The sequence below is a fragment of the Artemia franciscana genome, chromosome 14 (assembly GCF_032884065.1).
Source record: "Artemia franciscana chromosome 14, ASM3288406v1, whole genome shotgun sequence".
Classification (NCBI taxonomy): domain Eukaryota; kingdom Metazoa; phylum Arthropoda; class Branchiopoda; order Anostraca; family Artemiidae; genus Artemia; species Artemia franciscana.
Window position 1 is genome coordinate 40,028,736 of NC_088876.1, and position 17,800 is coordinate 40,046,535.

At 35.2% G+C, this 17,800-nt stretch overlaps 2 protein-coding genes across 5 annotated transcripts in view; both read left to right on the forward strand.

Annotated features, from left to right (window-relative positions):
* Positions 1 to 1,079, forward strand: part of LOC136035703 (DNA polymerase zeta catalytic subunit-like) — a 133,810-nt gene extending 132,731 nt beyond the window's left edge. For both annotated transcript variants that reach the window (XR_010619499.1, XM_065717649.1), the window contains exon 21: positions 888 to 1,079. Coding sequence is in view for 1 of the 2 variants with exons in the window: in XM_065717649.1 (XP_065573721.1) it covers positions 888 to 1,028 (141 nt within the window). In the remaining variant the exon portion in view is untranslated. The remainder of the gene's footprint in view (positions 1 to 887) is intronic.
* A 10,657-nt stretch (positions 1,080 to 11,736) lies between these two features.
* The window catches only part of LOC136035705 (apoptosis-linked gene 2-interacting protein X 1-like), an 88,607-nt gene continuing 82,543 nt past the window's right edge, over positions 11,737 to 17,800 (forward strand). For 2 of the 3 annotated variants that reach the window (XM_065717650.1, XM_065717651.1), the window contains exon 1: positions 11,737 to 12,040. In XM_065717650.1, coding sequence (XP_065573722.1) covers positions 11,835 to 12,040 — 206 coding nt within the window. In that variant the 5' untranslated portion in view covers positions 11,737 to 11,834. The remainder of the gene's footprint in view (positions 12,041 to 17,800) is intronic. The other variant, XM_065717652.1, reaches the window with a different exon arrangement.

Below are 17,800 nucleotides of genomic sequence, written 5' to 3' on the forward strand. Positions count from 1 at the left end.
GAAACCAGCTGCCAATCTAATTTCCTACCTTAACCGCAGCAGGGTTATTCCCGTACATAACACAAATCACTTTATTGTATTTGTCTCGTATACCTTTTTTACTGTTTTAAAAAGTAGAGTTAAGAGAAAGAGTCAAATTTTAGCGTAAAGAGCGAGGCGTTGGAGGAGGAAAAGCCACTTTCATATACGGAGTCATTTCTGTTCGTTTTAAGTTTTAGTGTTGCTCCTTACTTTCATTTTAAAAAAAACTTGTTTTTTTTTTTGTTTAATTCTCTTTAACAGTCGGTCAGAAGCAACATGATTCTGTGCATGCGTCTGCAGAATTTTGATTTTATTAGAGTGGCGCATAAAGTAAATTCAATGCTAGTTTTTTAGGGTATTTGTGTACTTTCACTTGATATTATGAGGTACATGCAGAAGAAAAGAGAAATTTATAATGTTCGTAGAAATGTGAGACTTTAATGAATTGGTCAAGTCCACCACAAAGCCAGCTTTGAAAAAAAAAGGAATAAATTCTAGCATTTTACTTTTTAGGATGGAAGAAATTAACATTATGTCCAGCTCAAACTCGCGACTCAAGATCAGGAGTTTAATGCTCTGCCTATATAGCTAGCGAAACTTGTAAATTATTTCTCATATTAGCAAATTGTATTCCCTCATTCATAATGGTAATTAACTCATACCGGTTTTTAGCTAGCATTAATTTAAAAAGTTTTTCTAAAATTTTTCAGCTAGTCCAAAAGTTTAATAAAAAATCTGGTTGACCCAATTCATTGTTATATCTTCGTATTATTCAAATCTCATTCTGAGTGGGCCTTATGTAAATTTTACAAAGCTTAAATCAAACCCAAAACAGCTTTTACTATTACAAATTTTTCCATTTCCAGATATGTGGAAATTGCAGTGGAGATTACGAAGTTGGAAGACGGTGCATCTCTCTTGATTGTCCTGTTATGTATAAAAGGAAATCATTCGAAGTTGGGCTCAAAGATGCAAAATTATTTTTTTACATTTTGGAAGATTTGTGATTTATTTAATTATTTTGGATTGAATTACTGTAAAGTAAATTATTTATGTCATTCGTGTTAATCTGAAATGTCTAGTGATATGCAAGCTTTCCCTTGATAATAGCTTTTGGCGATTAAACTTGAAGTTAATGCGTTTAATAATATATTATAATACGTATAATTATACATATAATAATAGTAATTATAATACGTAATAATAATAATAATAATATAATAAGTAATTATAATATAAGTAATAAAAAATAATAATAACATACTAAAAATAAAAATAAAAAAATAATAAAAAATAATAAAATAATAAAAAATAATAAAAAATAAAAAAATAATAAAAATAAAAAATGATAAAATAATAAAAATAATAAAAATAAAAAATAATAATAATATAAGTAATAATAATAATAATCATACGTATAATAATAATACGTATAACATATACCAGTAATAGACAATATTATAATATTATCGATAATAAACACCCATAGATAATACATTTTGATCAAAACTTAAATTTTTAGAGACTAAATCTAATGGGCGTTCTTTACTTACAGTTTCTTGCTACGAATTCCTTCTTACACTCTCTATTTTCTACGCCCAAGTTTAATATTCGTCTTGCAATGCTTCAAGATTGATTGAAATCCCTGAAAAGTGCACCCATCTTAGTATTTAATAGGAGGGGGGTCGTAAACATCAATAATTAATTTTATGGTTTTCATTTCCGCTGCTTGCACTGTAAGATGCCCCCGATGAATACAGACAGGAAGCTAGGGAGAATCACCCTTCCGGGAAACACCGAGGAATTTTTTTAGCAATAAGAAGGGTACCATCACCCTACAGTAACCAAATAAAAGACATAATTCAAAAGTATTTTTGGGGATAAATGAAATTTAGAAACTCAATTCTTCCCAGCTTCATCCCCTCCCCCAGCCCGAACTATTTTCTATATATATTTTTTTATTTGTTGAAAATTGATCACAAACAAAGAAAAACAGTTGACAAAATTGAAAAAAGAAAATAAAAGAAAAAAACACTGATAACACACAACTCAAATTACTAATAGAGATTGCAAAGTTCATATCGATAAACGTTACAGAGGCAGTAATAACAAAAGACACGTACATAATATAGTAAACGCTTGTGTAAAGAATCTTCAAAATTAAATACTAATAAAAGCAAAAAGGAGCTGAAAATTAATAAAAAAAATAGTCATTCCTTCGAAGAAAAAAAAGAAAGAAAAAAATTTCGCAGTTAATTGTAAATATGCATAAATCATTGCATTGGAAGTGTGTCTAAATCGTGACCAGCTACTTTTTGTTTTGTTTTCTACTTACCAGTGAGAAAGCTATCACAAGATCTGGAATTTTTATTTTATTTTTATTTTAATTTTATTGATTTAATTATATTGATTTATTATTAATTTAATTTTATTTTTAATTTTTATTTAATTTTATTTTATATGGAATTTTTATTTTATTTTATGGGGTCTTCTTTGTCAGCTAGGTAGACATTACAATATTTTGAGAAACGTAAAAACAACGGAGTGATTTTGATTGGTCAAATATTTCAAGGATTTTCCAAACTTAGGCGATATTTAAAACATGAAGGAGTGCTACTGCATTGTAAAGGCTAGCTTGTATATGATGGTTAAAACAGATGGTTAAGATGGCCGTCAAAAAGCAATAGATGTGTCACATGATCACAATGTGTCACAGGAATGACCTATGGAGAAGTCTAAGCGCACTACCCGATAGGCATGGTGAATAATCTGAGCTTTCGAGTTCTATTAAAGGTATGGAGGTAATCATTTCCAATTGAACACAGAAATTTCAGACTTATTCGAGTTAAACTGAAACTCCATCCGGACAGATTCATTTTGAAGGATTTCATAAAATTCCCTGATCCTCTACAGCGTTGGATTGAGATTGATTCCCTCTGGTGATCCTCTACAAGGGTAAAAACATATTAATGAACATATACTTTTAGTTTGACATAGTCTTATTTTTCCTTTGACTCTACTGTTTAAAATATTAATCAAGCCTCAAAACGAATTAAGTAAATTGAATTAAGACCAATCAAGTTAATTAATTGATAAATATTTACTAAATCCATGAAATTTTTATTGTCTTAATCTGGCCATTCCCCTCCAAGATTTTTATTCACGAACAAGAAATTCTTGTTTTGCTTTTGATTTAATTTTTATTAACCAGTCTTAATTTTCTTTAAATTCTGTTTTAAAAATTAATGATGCTCAATGTTTTATCTTTCAAAGTGTAATAAGTGACAATAATACTATCAACAACTAGGCAATAAACTCTTGTCCTACTAACAAGGTGAGTATACCGACGCGTAATGACTCCCCCTCCCACCTCCACTATTAATTTAGCACAATTTTTAAATATTTGTATTTCGGCACTCTACTATCCCATCTGATTCACTTTTTATTCACTTAATATCAAAAATTTCTAATCATTTACCTCTATCTTAAAACCAATCATAGCTCACTCCCCCGCCCCATCCATATCTTTCTGTTCAGTCAAATAATATTTCTATTTTTTGCTTTTCTTTATTTTTAAGTATAATTAAATAAAACAAGAGATAAGAGAAATACCTCAATTTTCAAAATTACCCCCCCCCCCAATTCCAACAAAGAGAGCAGATCCGGTCCGATTATGTTAGTCACGTATCTTAGACAGATTTCTATTCTTCCCATCCAGTTTCATCCTGATCTCACCGCTTTAAGTATTTTCTAAGATTTCCGGTCCCCCCAACTGTCCCCCCTCAATTACACTTGATCCGGTTGAGAATTGAAATAAGAGATCTGAGTTACGAGGTCCTTCTAAATATGAAGTTTCATGAAGGTCCGATCACTCCTTCGTAAGTTAAAAATACGTCATTTTTTCTTATTTTTCAGAATTAACCCCCCCCCCGCCCCCAACAGAGCGGATCCGTTCCAATTATGTAAATCACGTATGTAAGACTTCTGCTTATTTTTCCCACCAATTTTCATACCGATCCATACAATCTAAGTCCCCCAACTACCCCAAAGAGAGTGGATCCGTTCCGGTTATGTCAATCATGTATCTAGGACTTCTGCTTATTTTTCCCACCAAGTTTCATCCCGATCCCTCCACTCCAAGTGTTTTCCAAGTTTTAGGTTTCCCCCTCTCAACTCTCCCCAATGTCGCCAGATCCGGTCGGGTTTAAAATAAGAGCTTTGAAACACGATATCCTTCTAAATATTAAATTTCATTGAGATCCGATCACCCGTTCGTATACCTCATTTTTTCTAATTTTTTAGAAATAACCTACCCCCCAACTATTCCAAAGAGAGCGGATCCGTTGCGATTATTTCAATCATGTATCTAGGACTTGTTCTTATTTTTCCCATCAAGTTTTATCCCGATCCCTCCACTCTAAGTGTTTTCCAAGATTTTAGGTTTCCCCCCTCCAACTCCCCAAAGGTTTCCCTCCTCCTCCAAACATCAAATTTCATTAAGATCCCATCTCCCGCTCATAAGTTAAAAATACTTCATTTTTTTTATTTTTTCCGAATTAACCGGCCCCCCACTCCCCCCCCCCCCAGATAGTCAAATCGGGAAAACGACTATTTCTAATTTAATCTGGTCCGGTCCCTGATATGCTTGCCGAATTTCATCGTCCTAGCTTACCTGGAAGTGCCTAAAGTAGCAAAACCGGGACCGACAGACAGACCGACAGAATTTCCGATTGCTATATGTCACTTGGTTAATACCAAGTGCCATAAAAACTAGTTTTTTTTAACTGAAAGTAAGGAGCGACATTAAAACTTAAAACGAACAGGAATTACTCCGTATATGAAATGGGTTTTCCCCTCCGCAATCCCTCGCTCTTTACGCTAAAGTTTTCAATGAAAGTTCTTAAGCCGAACTGGCCGTTCATGACAATAAACAACAAAGAGAGATAAAACTCTACAAAAAAAAACCTCAAACGAGACGACGGCCAGTAGAGAGAAAAGACTAAAACAACGCGGATATTTCGCCTGTATCCAAACAAGGCGTCCTCAGCACAAGATAAAAAGAAAACTAAACTAAAAACAAATAAAAACCACCACCAATAATAATAAATACAATTGTCGCTACTTATCCACGTAGGGAAAAAAAGCTATTCGAGTTACTTCAATGAAAAGATCAAAGAGCAGCTGAGGAAAAATTATGAAAATTGAAACTTACTTAACTATTCTATTGCGAAATAATCGCAACAGAATAGTTACAAGATTATTAGCTGATAAGCTCACAAGAGGATTATTTCGCAACAGAATAGTTAGCTAAGTTTCAATTTTCACAATTTTTCCTCAGTTGCTCTTTGATGTTTTCATTTTCAATCGAAAATTTATATTTAAAAAGTACTCAAATATTCATTGGTGGAAGATACCGCTTTTAATATCAGGCCGTAGTTTCTTGAAGATGCTACAGAATGTTTGCTAGGATTTTGCTCTATTTGCTCTAATTGCTTAGCAATCTTAGAAAATGTCTCGCTCTTTTTCACGCGTATACTCTATGAAGGATACTGCTTTTAGAACAAAATCGGTACTATCATGAGGAGAAGACAATAACCTGTAAGACGATTGCAACCATTTTTCGATATTGTGCATAACATACGAGGATTGTGCATAACATAACATAACCATATTGTGCATAACAGACGAGGGTGGTTATCCATGAGGGTGGATAACAGACGAGGGTGATTATATCCAAGTATTCATTGACGGAAGATACCACTTTTAATATCAGACCGTATCTTCTTGAAGATGCTACAAAATGTTTGCTAGGATTTTGCTCTATTTCCTCTAATTGCTTAGAAATCTTGGAAAATGTCTAGCCCTTTTTCACAAGTTTAACCTATGAAGGATATTGCTTTTAGAACAAAATTGGTACTATCATGAGCAGAAGACAATAACCAGTAAGATGATTGCAATCATTTTCGATGTATTTTCCTGTTTTCGAACAGTCCCATAGAATATTTTTAGCTACCGGAAATTTTTAAAAGTGTTTTGCCAGAAAGAAATCGTTTCAGATCGCCCATAACACCCCTAGAGACCAGATTGACAAGCTGGTATAATTAGCCTGCTATTTTCACCAATAATTAAGTGCTATTTGAAGGGTTTTTGACTATCGTCGGTCGCTAGAGAATTGAGAGACAGCATGCTACCCTAACTTCCATTTTGAACCTCGATGTTTTCAAGTTCACTTAATCACGGGCTTAACAGAACTTAACTCCTTATTTTTAAGCAAAACGTAATTTTCACCATTTCAATGTTTCTTGAGAGTTTTCGTGCATTGTTTTTGTTTTTTGTTCACGTAATCTCGTCTTTTTCAAATCATTTTCCCTAAGAGTTTACCATTTTCAAAATTTTCTTCACATAGTTCTGCCTTTTTAATTTTTATCTCAAACTTTTTATGATTTTCATCGTTTTTTTAAAGGATTTTGTCTTTTTTCAAATTTTATCTAGGGAATTCACAAATCTATAATTTTTATAGGTAATTTTAAAATGTATTGTTTTTAGATGGAACTTTTCCAAAGATCAAACTTGTGTCAAGCAAAAACACAGATTTCCAACTGTCGAGTGAAAGCATCGATTATCAATTTCTGGTACATACATTTCAATGATTTTTAAATTTTTTGAGCTTATTTTGTTTTATCAATTGTTTTGCGAAGTTTCCACAAATTTTCATTTTTTCAAGGATCTTTACAGATTCTTAACCTTCTTGATTGTATTTTGTCTTTTTCGTTATTTTGTAATTTTTTCAAAGATTTCAGATTCTATTCAAGAATTTTTTTTATATTTTGATCTATTGTTTATGCCATTTTCAGTTTTGTTCAAGTAATTTGGTCTTTTCAAAATTTTATTCAAGTAATTTAGTCTTTTTCAAAAATTTGTTTCGACTAATTCTTTTTTTTCAGTTATTGTTGAAGCGTATTTTATCAATTTTGTATCAAATAGTTTTTTCTTTTTCAATTTTTGCCCAAAAGTAATCTTCATTTTAGTTATTTTATCCAAGTGATTTCACCTTTCAAATTTTTGTTCAAGCGATTTTTGTTCTATTAGGTTTCTTTAATGGATCCTGGTGTGTTAGTTTTCACTTTCTTTAAATGTGATGGGTTTAGTTACTAAAATATAAAAATTCAAAGGGTTAGAAGGCAGAATAGGCAAAATTCGCTAATATTCTTGCATTGGGAAGCATTGTGTTAAAGGAAATCAACACAAGAACTAACATTTTGAAAAAACTTGTAATTCTTGAAATGTAGTGGGTTTCTTAGTTGTCAAAGCATGAAACTAAAAGATTTGGAACTAAAAATGCTAAAAATGAAAATTCTTAGCATTTGAAGGTTTAGTTGGCAAAACCAAAAGATTAAAAAGTTTGAAGCTGTGCAAATACGAATAAAACTCGAGTTTTTCAAATGTGAAGTTGTCTTTTTTTCCAAGTTGGAAATTCAAAGAATTGATTTAAAAAAAAAATGAATTTTGTCTTAATTTGAAGGTGTCAAAATCTGAAGACTAAAAATCTTGGAACTCTAAAATTGGGGAAGACGTGCATTTCTTTGAATATGAGGCTTTTTGTCACAATGTAAAAAACAGAAGTCGTAGCACTCTGGAAACCTGAAAAATTATTTTTTTTTTTAAACGACATACTGATATACTGAATATACTGAACAGATTTATAAACGGTAGGATTTTGAGTGAATTTTCGAAAATTAATCAATATATAGGACACAAGAAAGAGCCACAGCATCGAAAAAAGCTATCTAGTGAATTAATATTTAAGCCAACTTTACATTTGATACTCGACAGGCATAAGATTCCAAAATTTGGTGGTTAAGAGGATGAATGAAAAGTGATTTTTTTTGTGTGTGGAAAGCCTGGTAAGAGTGGCAAAGTATACTACATGATCTGTAAGATAAACTAAAGAGCTTCTGAGTTCTACTACCGGGTAAGATCGTTTCCAAGTAAACTGAACCATTTTAGACTTCTTCTGGTTAAAATGAAGGCAAGCTTTAAGCTTTTGATTTGACTTGCTACGCTTATTTCCCATCCAGCCTTTTTGGCTGTACTGGGGCTACTTCTTTTCTCACTAGTCTTTGAATATGGCGACGGTATTTATTTCTATCAGGTTCTAGACGCAGGAGTTGGGGGAGGTTCTGACTATTGAAGCTATGGTACCATCTCATGCGGGGTCGGCCACGAGATCGTGTGCCATATACCCATCCTTCAAACGTGATTTTTAGAAGTTGATTTTGATGACATTCGTTAGGTATGACCAAGACAACGGAGTTGCTAACTTCTAATTCGGTCCATGATAGTGCATGAGCAGTGGAGGAGTTTACGGAGGTCTTCACTGGATACTCGGTCAATGAAGGTGATCCCTGCTATTCGACGGAGACCTTTTGTTTCAAATGCCGAGATTCGACGTTCGTCAACGCTTTAGTTGACCAAGTTTCACTTGCATTTACAGCAATGGGGATTATGAGAGTGTTAAAGAGTTGGACCTTGAGGGATTTTGGTAATAATTTACTTTTCAAAATTGATGATAGGCTCTTAAAATTACTCTTTGCAAGGCCCAGTCTATACCTGATCGATTTTGAGCAATCATTATTAGAGGTGAAAAGACTGCCGAGGTAGACCAAATATTCTGCATTTTCAATTTGCTCTGCTTTCATTGCTAGCGGTATGGCTCTGGGTGCAGAGTCTCTAGATCCCCGAATGACTTTTGTTTTTCCTGCGTTGACAACCATTCAAAGGGATTCGGTTCCTGAAACTATCTCGTGTATGTCTGTTTGGAGGAAATGTTGCAGACTGTTTATTTTCACGTTGTCGTCTGGGTACGCTAATTTGTCAACAAGTTTTCCTCTGTCGTCTGTGGTTTTAGCAAGCAATAAAGCTGTATTTAGAAGCAGATGAGGAGTTAGGAGGCAACCCTGGAGAACACCTGCTGATGTCTGGAACTCTTCTGTCAGTCCCTCAGGCATCTGAACCTTGCTAGAGAAATTCAAATACATATCTTTGATCGAAATTACTATGTTTTTGGGGACTGCATAATGTAGAAGTATGTATTCCCGTTGCGCCATATTGAATCGAAGACCTGTTTAAAGTCAATAAAAAGTAAAAGCAGCTCTTTTGCAACTTCTATATATTTCTCCGGCAGTTGCCGGGTGGAAAATATATGGCCGATAGTAGATCGATCTCTTTAGAAGCCGGCCTGATATTCCCCTAAAGTGAGGTCTGTCATGGATTTTAGTCAGTCAAGTAGGATTTTTGTTAGGATCTTCACCGGTTGGCTTGTCATGCCAATTGGTCTCCTCAGAATCTGTGATAAGTTGTCCATGCTTGTCTAACAGGTTTGTTGCTGCCGCAGGTTTCTTTTTTGACAGCTCCCGTACTTTTTTATACATCTAGTGGTTGTTACTTTATTTGAAAGCGTCTTCGCATTCATGGCACTTGTTGTCAACGTGTTGGCGCAGAGCCTGCCGTATTTTTTCTCTACTAAACTTTTTAGCCTCTTGTACTCATCCTGGCTTTTTTGTTCCTGTTTGTTGGCGTGAATACGTTTTTCAGCACTGATACAGATGATTTTGGGTGTGATCCACGGTTTATCAGAGCATGACTGTTCTCCTAAGATTTCATTCGCCGTTTCTCTGATGATTGAGGCGCTTTCATCAACCAGACGGTAAACTTTCTCTGTTGTTGGGACTCCCGTGAGTTGAATGCTTGAAAGCTTATTCGAGTGAGTGGTTTATACTTGTTTCTTGTTTTGATGTTTTTTGGCAGATCGACACTTACATACCAACGCTTACAGACCAGTATGAGATCAATGATATTTGAAGTTTGGCCGTCCGGAGATCTCCATGTGACTTTTCTGCGTTCTTTGTGTCGAAATGTTGTGTTGGTAACGAAAAGCTCGTTATCACTACAAAAATCTATTAGCATTTCCACCTATCATTTTATCGCCCATGTCCGGACTTGCTTATTACGTTTTCGAAACGTTCATTTGATTGTCTGATGATATCGTTCAAATCCCCAGTCACGAACAGAATATGCTTCTTGGGCACCTGGTCTACGGTGTGTTGGAGCTGGGCGAAGAAGTCTTCTGTATCTTGGTCTTTCCGGGAGGAGTTGGAGGCATAAACTAAGATGATGGAAATGTTAGCAATGGATCCTTTAAAATGGGCGGTGATCGATGATACGCTCTGAGAGTGGATTTATGACAAGCAGAGATTTCTTTGCACTTTTCTCGAGTAGAAAGCTAACACCTTGACAGTGAAAACTATCACCTCATGTTTATTTTGAAGGAGATCAAAGTTTTATTCACCCGTTTCAGTTTTTAACTGAGATTCAAGATTTCATCCGCCTAACAAACTATGAATATAATGAGAAATTTCAGTTTTGAGAGTAAGACATGATTCATGCGCTTCCTGTACAAAGTTGGTGAAGAATTCGGGTGAAGGAACTGCACCTTATGGTGCAGCCTTAAAGACATCTTTAAGCTTTCCCCGAAGAAAGTGGTGCATATTTTCGAATGACTGAAGCTACAGGTGGATTAATGACCGTAAATACTTAGCCATGAGTTTGTGAACAATATCTGGGTTGAAGCCACGTTTGCCAGTTATAAAAAGCATAGTAAAATGAATACGTGAAACAAACGTAGGTTTAACATCATGACCAGAGTTGTATTTTCAGGTTTGAAGCGTGTTTAAAGCAGGCTCGACAAAAATGGTTTTAAGATTCTCCGTGTTCAATCTAGCAAAACATCGAATTATTTTCATCTTACAGGTTCTAAGCGTGTTGGACAAGGGTTTCTCAAAATTGTATAGAACCAGAATAGCAAGGTTGAACACGGGTTCAGTGAGGACATTCGCCTGTCCTGAATAAGGCCCTCAAAACGTAAATCTGCTTAAACCCGTGTTGAATTCGGTGTTATGGGTAGCCTGATAACAAAGCCTTGTTTTTAGGCGACCTATATCTAACACAGAACTTGACACAGGTTTAGCAGATTATCATTTTGAGTGCCGTGTTCAACACGGCAAATGTCTCCTCAGAACCCGTCTTCAGCCATGCCATTCTAATGCATTACAGTTTTAAAGAAACCGTATCCAACAAGCTTGGAACATTGTAAGATGAAAACGGTTTAAAGTTTTCTGGGTTGAACACGGAGAACCTGTGAACGATTTTGTCGAACCCGCGCAATATACGCCTCAAAACCTGTGCCTGAAAACAAAACTTAAGGCTCGTTAAGAACTAAACCTTCGTCTGCTGATTCTGCCTGTTCTTCTTTTAAGTCAAATCGATAGCGCTATTTAGCTAATTTTTGGCAGCTAATCCTTAAAAAAAGCTCGAAATGTTTACAGAGAGAATTTTCTATCACCGTGGGTCCGAAACAGAAAACCTGGGATTCAATTTTCCCTTTTAGGAATCAGAGTAAGGTCCCCAAGGTAAAAAAGGATGCTAAATGTAAGAAATATTAGCAGTTCTGAACTCTTTATCAATGCTATGAGGATAGGGCTTCCTGCTTTATTTTATGATATCGTTTTTAAATATTTGACTTAAAATTCTCCTGTTAACTTACGGGTTTTGTTTGGACAGAGGAAATATATTTGCTAGGAAAATTTTTAGCTCAGTTTTGTTTGGACGTTGGAAAAACAGCCTAAAATCTCCTATCGAATCCTTTGTCAAATCGCAACGGTTTCTGCACTATCATCATTACATAAGAATTTTGAATCTATAAATTTTTTGAACTTCATAAGCTTTAAAACTTCTCAGGCATAGAATTTGACGGAATGGCTGAGTTTATAGAAGTGCCTCTGAAAAGATCTAGTGAAGTGGACCTGGTGCGCCCATTTAAAGCTTTGGTACAGTCAAGAAATGGTGATTCTGGGAAGCAAGAAAACCTAGATTCTGCATTTGCTGAATTTAACACTCTCAGACAAGCTGCCACAAACAGAAATGTAGAAAAACAACAAAGTTATATAGATGTAATGGTCAAGTAAGTGTCTTCCAAGTTTTCTGTTTTTTAAAGCTAGGCTTGGTGGTGAAGAAAATGAAACTGTCAGGGATGAGTCTGCAGACTAAAGCATGTCAGGGAAGGTATTTTGAAGTATCTAACTCTGCTCCTACTCCCACTAGAAACATTAACATTTGCAAAGTAAACCCACCCAAAATAGATTTCTGCTTTTACAAAGTAAGCCTAGAACAAAATTGTTTTCAGCTTCACAGCATTGCCTAGTCTGAGGTAAACATACCACTTGATGCCTTTTTCATGCTCTTTGTGAATATAATAGTTGCTTCCATTACAAATTCAAAATTAAGCGCTTTTTGACCTGCTTTAACTAGCCTATAAATAATTTTGGCACTAAGAAAACATAGCAATATTTTGTCAGAAAGGACTGAGAAAGTGTAGTATTATTTTATCAAAAACAACTAATAACTCAAACTTTAATTTAAAATTTGTCATTTTTAAGAGCTTAAAAAGTGCTTGAATTGGCAATAGAAGCAATTAGCCTACTGTATTTGTAAAGAACATAATAAAAGGGTAAAATTCTAGTTAATTGACTTCTTGCTATCTCAGAAAGTGTTTATGTAAGGAAAATGAAACTTTCAGGGATGAATCTACAGACTAAAGTATGTCCTAGGAAGGTATTTTGAAGCAACTACCTCCACTACTTCTCTCTCTAGAAGGCTCTGACCTTTCATGGCCTCTAAAAATATGTTTCTTATAAAAGTGAAACGTTGCAAAACAGATCTACTGCTTAATTGAAGTACAACAAAATTGTTTTCAGCTTCATAACTTTGCTCACTTCCATTTTATAAGGTTTTAAAGATACACAAATATATTTCATAAATTTCAAAAAAAAAACATTAATGTGGCTCAAAATTCTACTCAAATAACAGGAATTGCATTTTCAGAACTAAAGGCAGGGAAAAAGCAACTAGTAACTGAAAATTAAGGTTCATTATTTCAATAGATATAGACCTGTCATGTAGGCAATTTTCAGGGCCCTCTAGAGGGAGGAGGAGTGGAGATGGGTACTTTAAAATACCTTCCCAGGACATACTTTAGCCTGTAGACCCATCCCTGAAAGTTTCATTTTCCTAACCTAAACCCGTTCCAAGATAGCAGGAAGTCAATTAACTAGAATTTTACCAAAAAAGGCATCAATTGGTATGTTCACTTTATTGGCAAGTCAGCTATATGAACTGTGAAATATTACCCCATGAGGTTGTCAAAGATCTGCAAATACATTTCCTATACTTAGAAAAAAACTATTGATTTGGTTTAAAATTCTACTCATAGAACAGGAATTGCATTTTCAGAAGTAAAAACAACAAAAAAGAAAGGGAAATTTGAAAATAAAAATATAATCTTGTTTTATCAATCATTCAATAGCCTAAATATGCATCTGTCAAGTAGACACATTTATTCAAAGCTCTCTTGTGACCAGGTGCTGTTGCATCTCAGTTGAGTTTACACTCTCTGGAGGACCACCCAGCATTCATCCTTTGTTTGAAAACAAACTCAGCAGTAACTGTTTCATTAAATAGTTTGTTCCAACTGTGGACAATTCATAATGGAAAGAATTGAGTACAGGCTCTAGGTATTGTAGACTGCTTGACAAGTTTCAGGTGATGACCTCTGGCTATTGAGTTCAGACTAACAGTAGAGAATAATGCAGGGAGTGTATTAGCCTTCATTATCTCATCCCTTCTATTTCTCCTGTAAACAAGTGTAGAGAGATTCAGCTTCAATAGTTTTTCTGGGTAGGAAAGCTCTTGCATACCAGATATCATTTTAGTGGCATGTCTCTACACATTTTCAACAACTTTTATGTCTTTTTTTTTAAATATTGAGAGGCAAGAGACATGCCAAATTCAAGTTTAGGATGCACCAGTCCCTTATATAGAAGACTGATGACATTAGGGGGACAAGTAGAAAGAGTATGCTGAATCAGTCCTGTAGTTGAACTAGCACCATCAACTGGCCTCATAGCATGAGTACTGAATTTTAGTTCATTGTCAATAGTGACACCAAGATCTTGCTCATTATTTACAGAAGAGAATGGGTGGCAAAAAAAAAAACAGAACAAGAGTAACAAGGATTCAGTTTGTCAAAGGGAATGATATGGCACTTGGCAACATTGAATTCAAGAAGCTCAGCCCATTGGCCTAGTTGTAGAAGATTAATTTGTAGAAGGGCATGATCTATAAACAGTGTTCAGACATGCCTATAAATTCCTATGTTTTAATGCACTCCTATAAAATGCATATATTTTGGATAAAATCCTATTATTCCTATATTTTTGGCTGAAGAGCACTAAGAACATTGCTCATGATTTGCAATTTTCTTTCTTTTGGTGTAGATTGATAATTAATTACAACTGTTGAGCTTTTTGAACTTAACTAATGCTTTGTGTTGGGCTTAGTAAGCTGCTTCTGCCTGGGCTATGCTGTTGTGTTGACTTAGTAGCCTATGTTTTGTTTTTTGTCATGTTGGGCCTGTCCAAAATGAGCAAAGATCAGTATATAGGCTAGCAGTCTCTGCTTAATGAGACTGGAGTTCTTGCAACTTATGTGTTTCCTGGCTGAAAGCTGGCTGGCTGATGTGAATATGGCCCAGTTATTCAAATGGGCTATTCTAAGATAGTTGCTAGTCAAGGGAAGTATAATAGAGATGCTCTGGGTAGGCTATATGCTACATTCTGTGATCAATCTGTCCTTTATCTATCTGGTCTTTATCCCCACCTAAAGAGAAATGATGTTAATCAGATTTGGACTTTTTATTTCAGCTATTATAATTTTTACTTTATCTATCCCCTTGGTATAGCAATGGTAAGATAATTTGTAAGTTTGATGTTCCTGATATAAGTGCAAAGTTAGCCCTCCTGCATGGAAGATTGTCGGAATCAGCTTTTTATTGTTTATTGCCTCATCATCCTTTGGTCTGTCTGTTTGGTTAATCTCATTGTGGCATACTGTTTTTATGGCACTTGGTATTAACCAAATGACATATAGCAATTGCAAATTCTGTCTGTCTGTTGGTCCTGGTTTTGCAACTTCAGGCACTTCCAGGTAAGGTAGGATGATGAAATTTGGCAGGCGTATCAGGAACTGGACCAGATTAAATTAGAAATAGTTGTTTTCCCGATTTGACCATCTGGGGGGAATGGGGGCCCTGTTAATTCAGAAAAAATAGAAAAATGAAGTAGTTTTAACTTACGAACGGTTCATCAGATCTTAATGAAATTTGATGTTTGGAAGAATATTGTGTTTCAGAGCTGTTATTTTAAATCCCGACTGGATCTGGTGACATTGGGGGGAGTTTGGAGGGGAAACCTAAATCTCAAAAATAAGCACAAGTTCTAGATACATGATTGACATAACCAGAACGGATCCGCTCTCTTTGGGTTAGTTGGGAGGGGGGGGGGGGGTTGATTCTGAAAAATTAGAAAAAATGTGGTATTTTTAACTTACAAATGGGTGATCGGATCTCAATGAAATTTGATATTTAGAAGGATATCGTGTCTCAAAGCTCTTATTTTAAATCCCGACCGGATCCGGTGATATTGGGGGGAGTTTGGGGTGACCTAAAATCATGGAAAACACTTAGATTGGAGGGATTGGGCTGAAACTTGGTGGGAAAAATAAGCACAAGTCCTAGATACATGATTGACATAACCAGAACGGATTCGCTCTCTTTGGGGTAGTTTGGGGGTGGGGGTTGATTCTGAAAAATTAGAAAAAAATGAGGTATTTTTAACTTACAAATGGGTGATTGGATCTCAGTGAAATTTGATATTTAGAAGGATGTCGGGTCTCAAAGCTTTTATTTTAAATCCCAACCAGATCTGGTGACATTGGGGGGACCTAAAATCATGGAAAACGCTTAGATTGGGGGGATTGGGATGAAACTTGGTAGTTTATGTGACCAGGCATCCTACGCCATCTACCACAGATCTGATCCCGAGGACTTCCGAATCCTATAATTGGCCTATATTTGGGCCCAGGAAATCCTATAAAAATAGTACAGAGCCTATAATTTGAAACGAACCGACCTGTCCAAACCCTGTATAAAGGACAAGGCTGGTCCAAGAAGCTAATGTTATCTGCATAAAGAGGTGATTTACTGCTGACAATGGAAGGAGTATCATTGATGAAGATATTAAATAATTTAGGACCCAAAAACTTCCCTGAGGAACTCCTCTCAAAACATGTGTAGAGGAAGAACAAATGCAATTACCAGAGCCATCAAATAATTGAACACATTGAGATCACAAATAAAAATAATCAAGGATCCAGAGCAGAGATTTCTCTTCAAGCTTGACTGTAGATAATCTAATTGCAAGTTGCTTATAACAGACTTTGTCAAAGGCTTTAAAAAGTCAAGCAGAATCATATATGCAGAAATGCCCATATCAAGTAACTTGGTGTTGTGACCTTACAATTCAAGGAAATTGGTGTCAACAGACCTTCCCAAACAAAAGCCATGTTGTGAACTGTGCAAAACATTATTTTCTTCAAGATGTTTAACAGCTGCCAAATTGATTATTCTTTCAAAAACCTTAACAACTGCTGATGTGGTGCTAATGGGTCAGTAATTTTCAGTAAGGTCCTTTCCACCTTCTTAAAATATAGGAATGATATGTGCAGTTTTCCAATCCAGAGGTAGTCTGGTAAGATTTAATGATGGTTTGGACAGTAGAGAAAGAGGTTGACACAAAACTGTACATCATTCATGTAGGATATGTGGGTGAATCCTGTCTGGACTGGCAGATTTATTCAGTTTTGAGGGATGTAAGTTCCTTTAGAACTATTGTATCAGTAATCAGAATTGGTTCCATCTTATGTGACACATCATTTCAAGGAGGCATAAGATAAACAGTACTGGAGTTAAAGAAAAAAACAAATGAGGGTTAATGGGTTGAAGATTTCAGCTGAGGATCAGTAATTGATTGACTATTGTGCAGGATATCTGGGACTGTGCATCTGCTGCTACATTTTTGAGTGGCATTTTGCCAGAAAGATTTAGAGCTATTTTAATCATCAAACTAATTTTTCCCCATACCTTCTCTTCAACTCCTTTATGTGGTTAGTTGTCTGATCAGAAAAAGATTGGAAGACTTGTTAGTTTTCTGCACTCTTATTTTTTCTTTAGTAATATGCTTGGTGTTTTCTGTTGATTAGCTTACTTATTTTGGTGGTTCAAAAAAGTAAACTTTTTGCCTGAAAAATTCTGTTGCAAAACCCTTTTTGCCTGATATATCCACTTTCATTCTATCTAAAATGTGTTGTAAACTGCAAATTTACCAACATTACTTACAGCATAGGACAGAAATTGGATAGAACAAAGAGTAGGCTAAAGCTCTAGAATAGTGGTTCTTCAGATGGAGACATGCTAGAACCAAAAAATCAACACTTAAAAAGTACCAATTTTATGTTCATTTTTATAGTTTAATTTGTGTTTTTGACAATTCATCCACCCCCTAAGACTATATCTCAACCAATAAGCTGTACTAAAAATTCAGCTCCGTCCTGCATTGTAGGACTATAATGAAAAAGGTTGAGATGGCTAGGCACATTCAGCAGATAAAGATTGACAGATTAGAAAAGGTCATTCTTATTAGCCAAACAAAAAGCATGTTATCTTTGAGTAGGGTGGGAGGACGTTGTAAGGAAAGATTCAAGAGAAATGGAAGCTTCTTTGAAGGGTGAAAAACCGGAGGCTTTGAATGTATTGGTATGGAAGAGTACA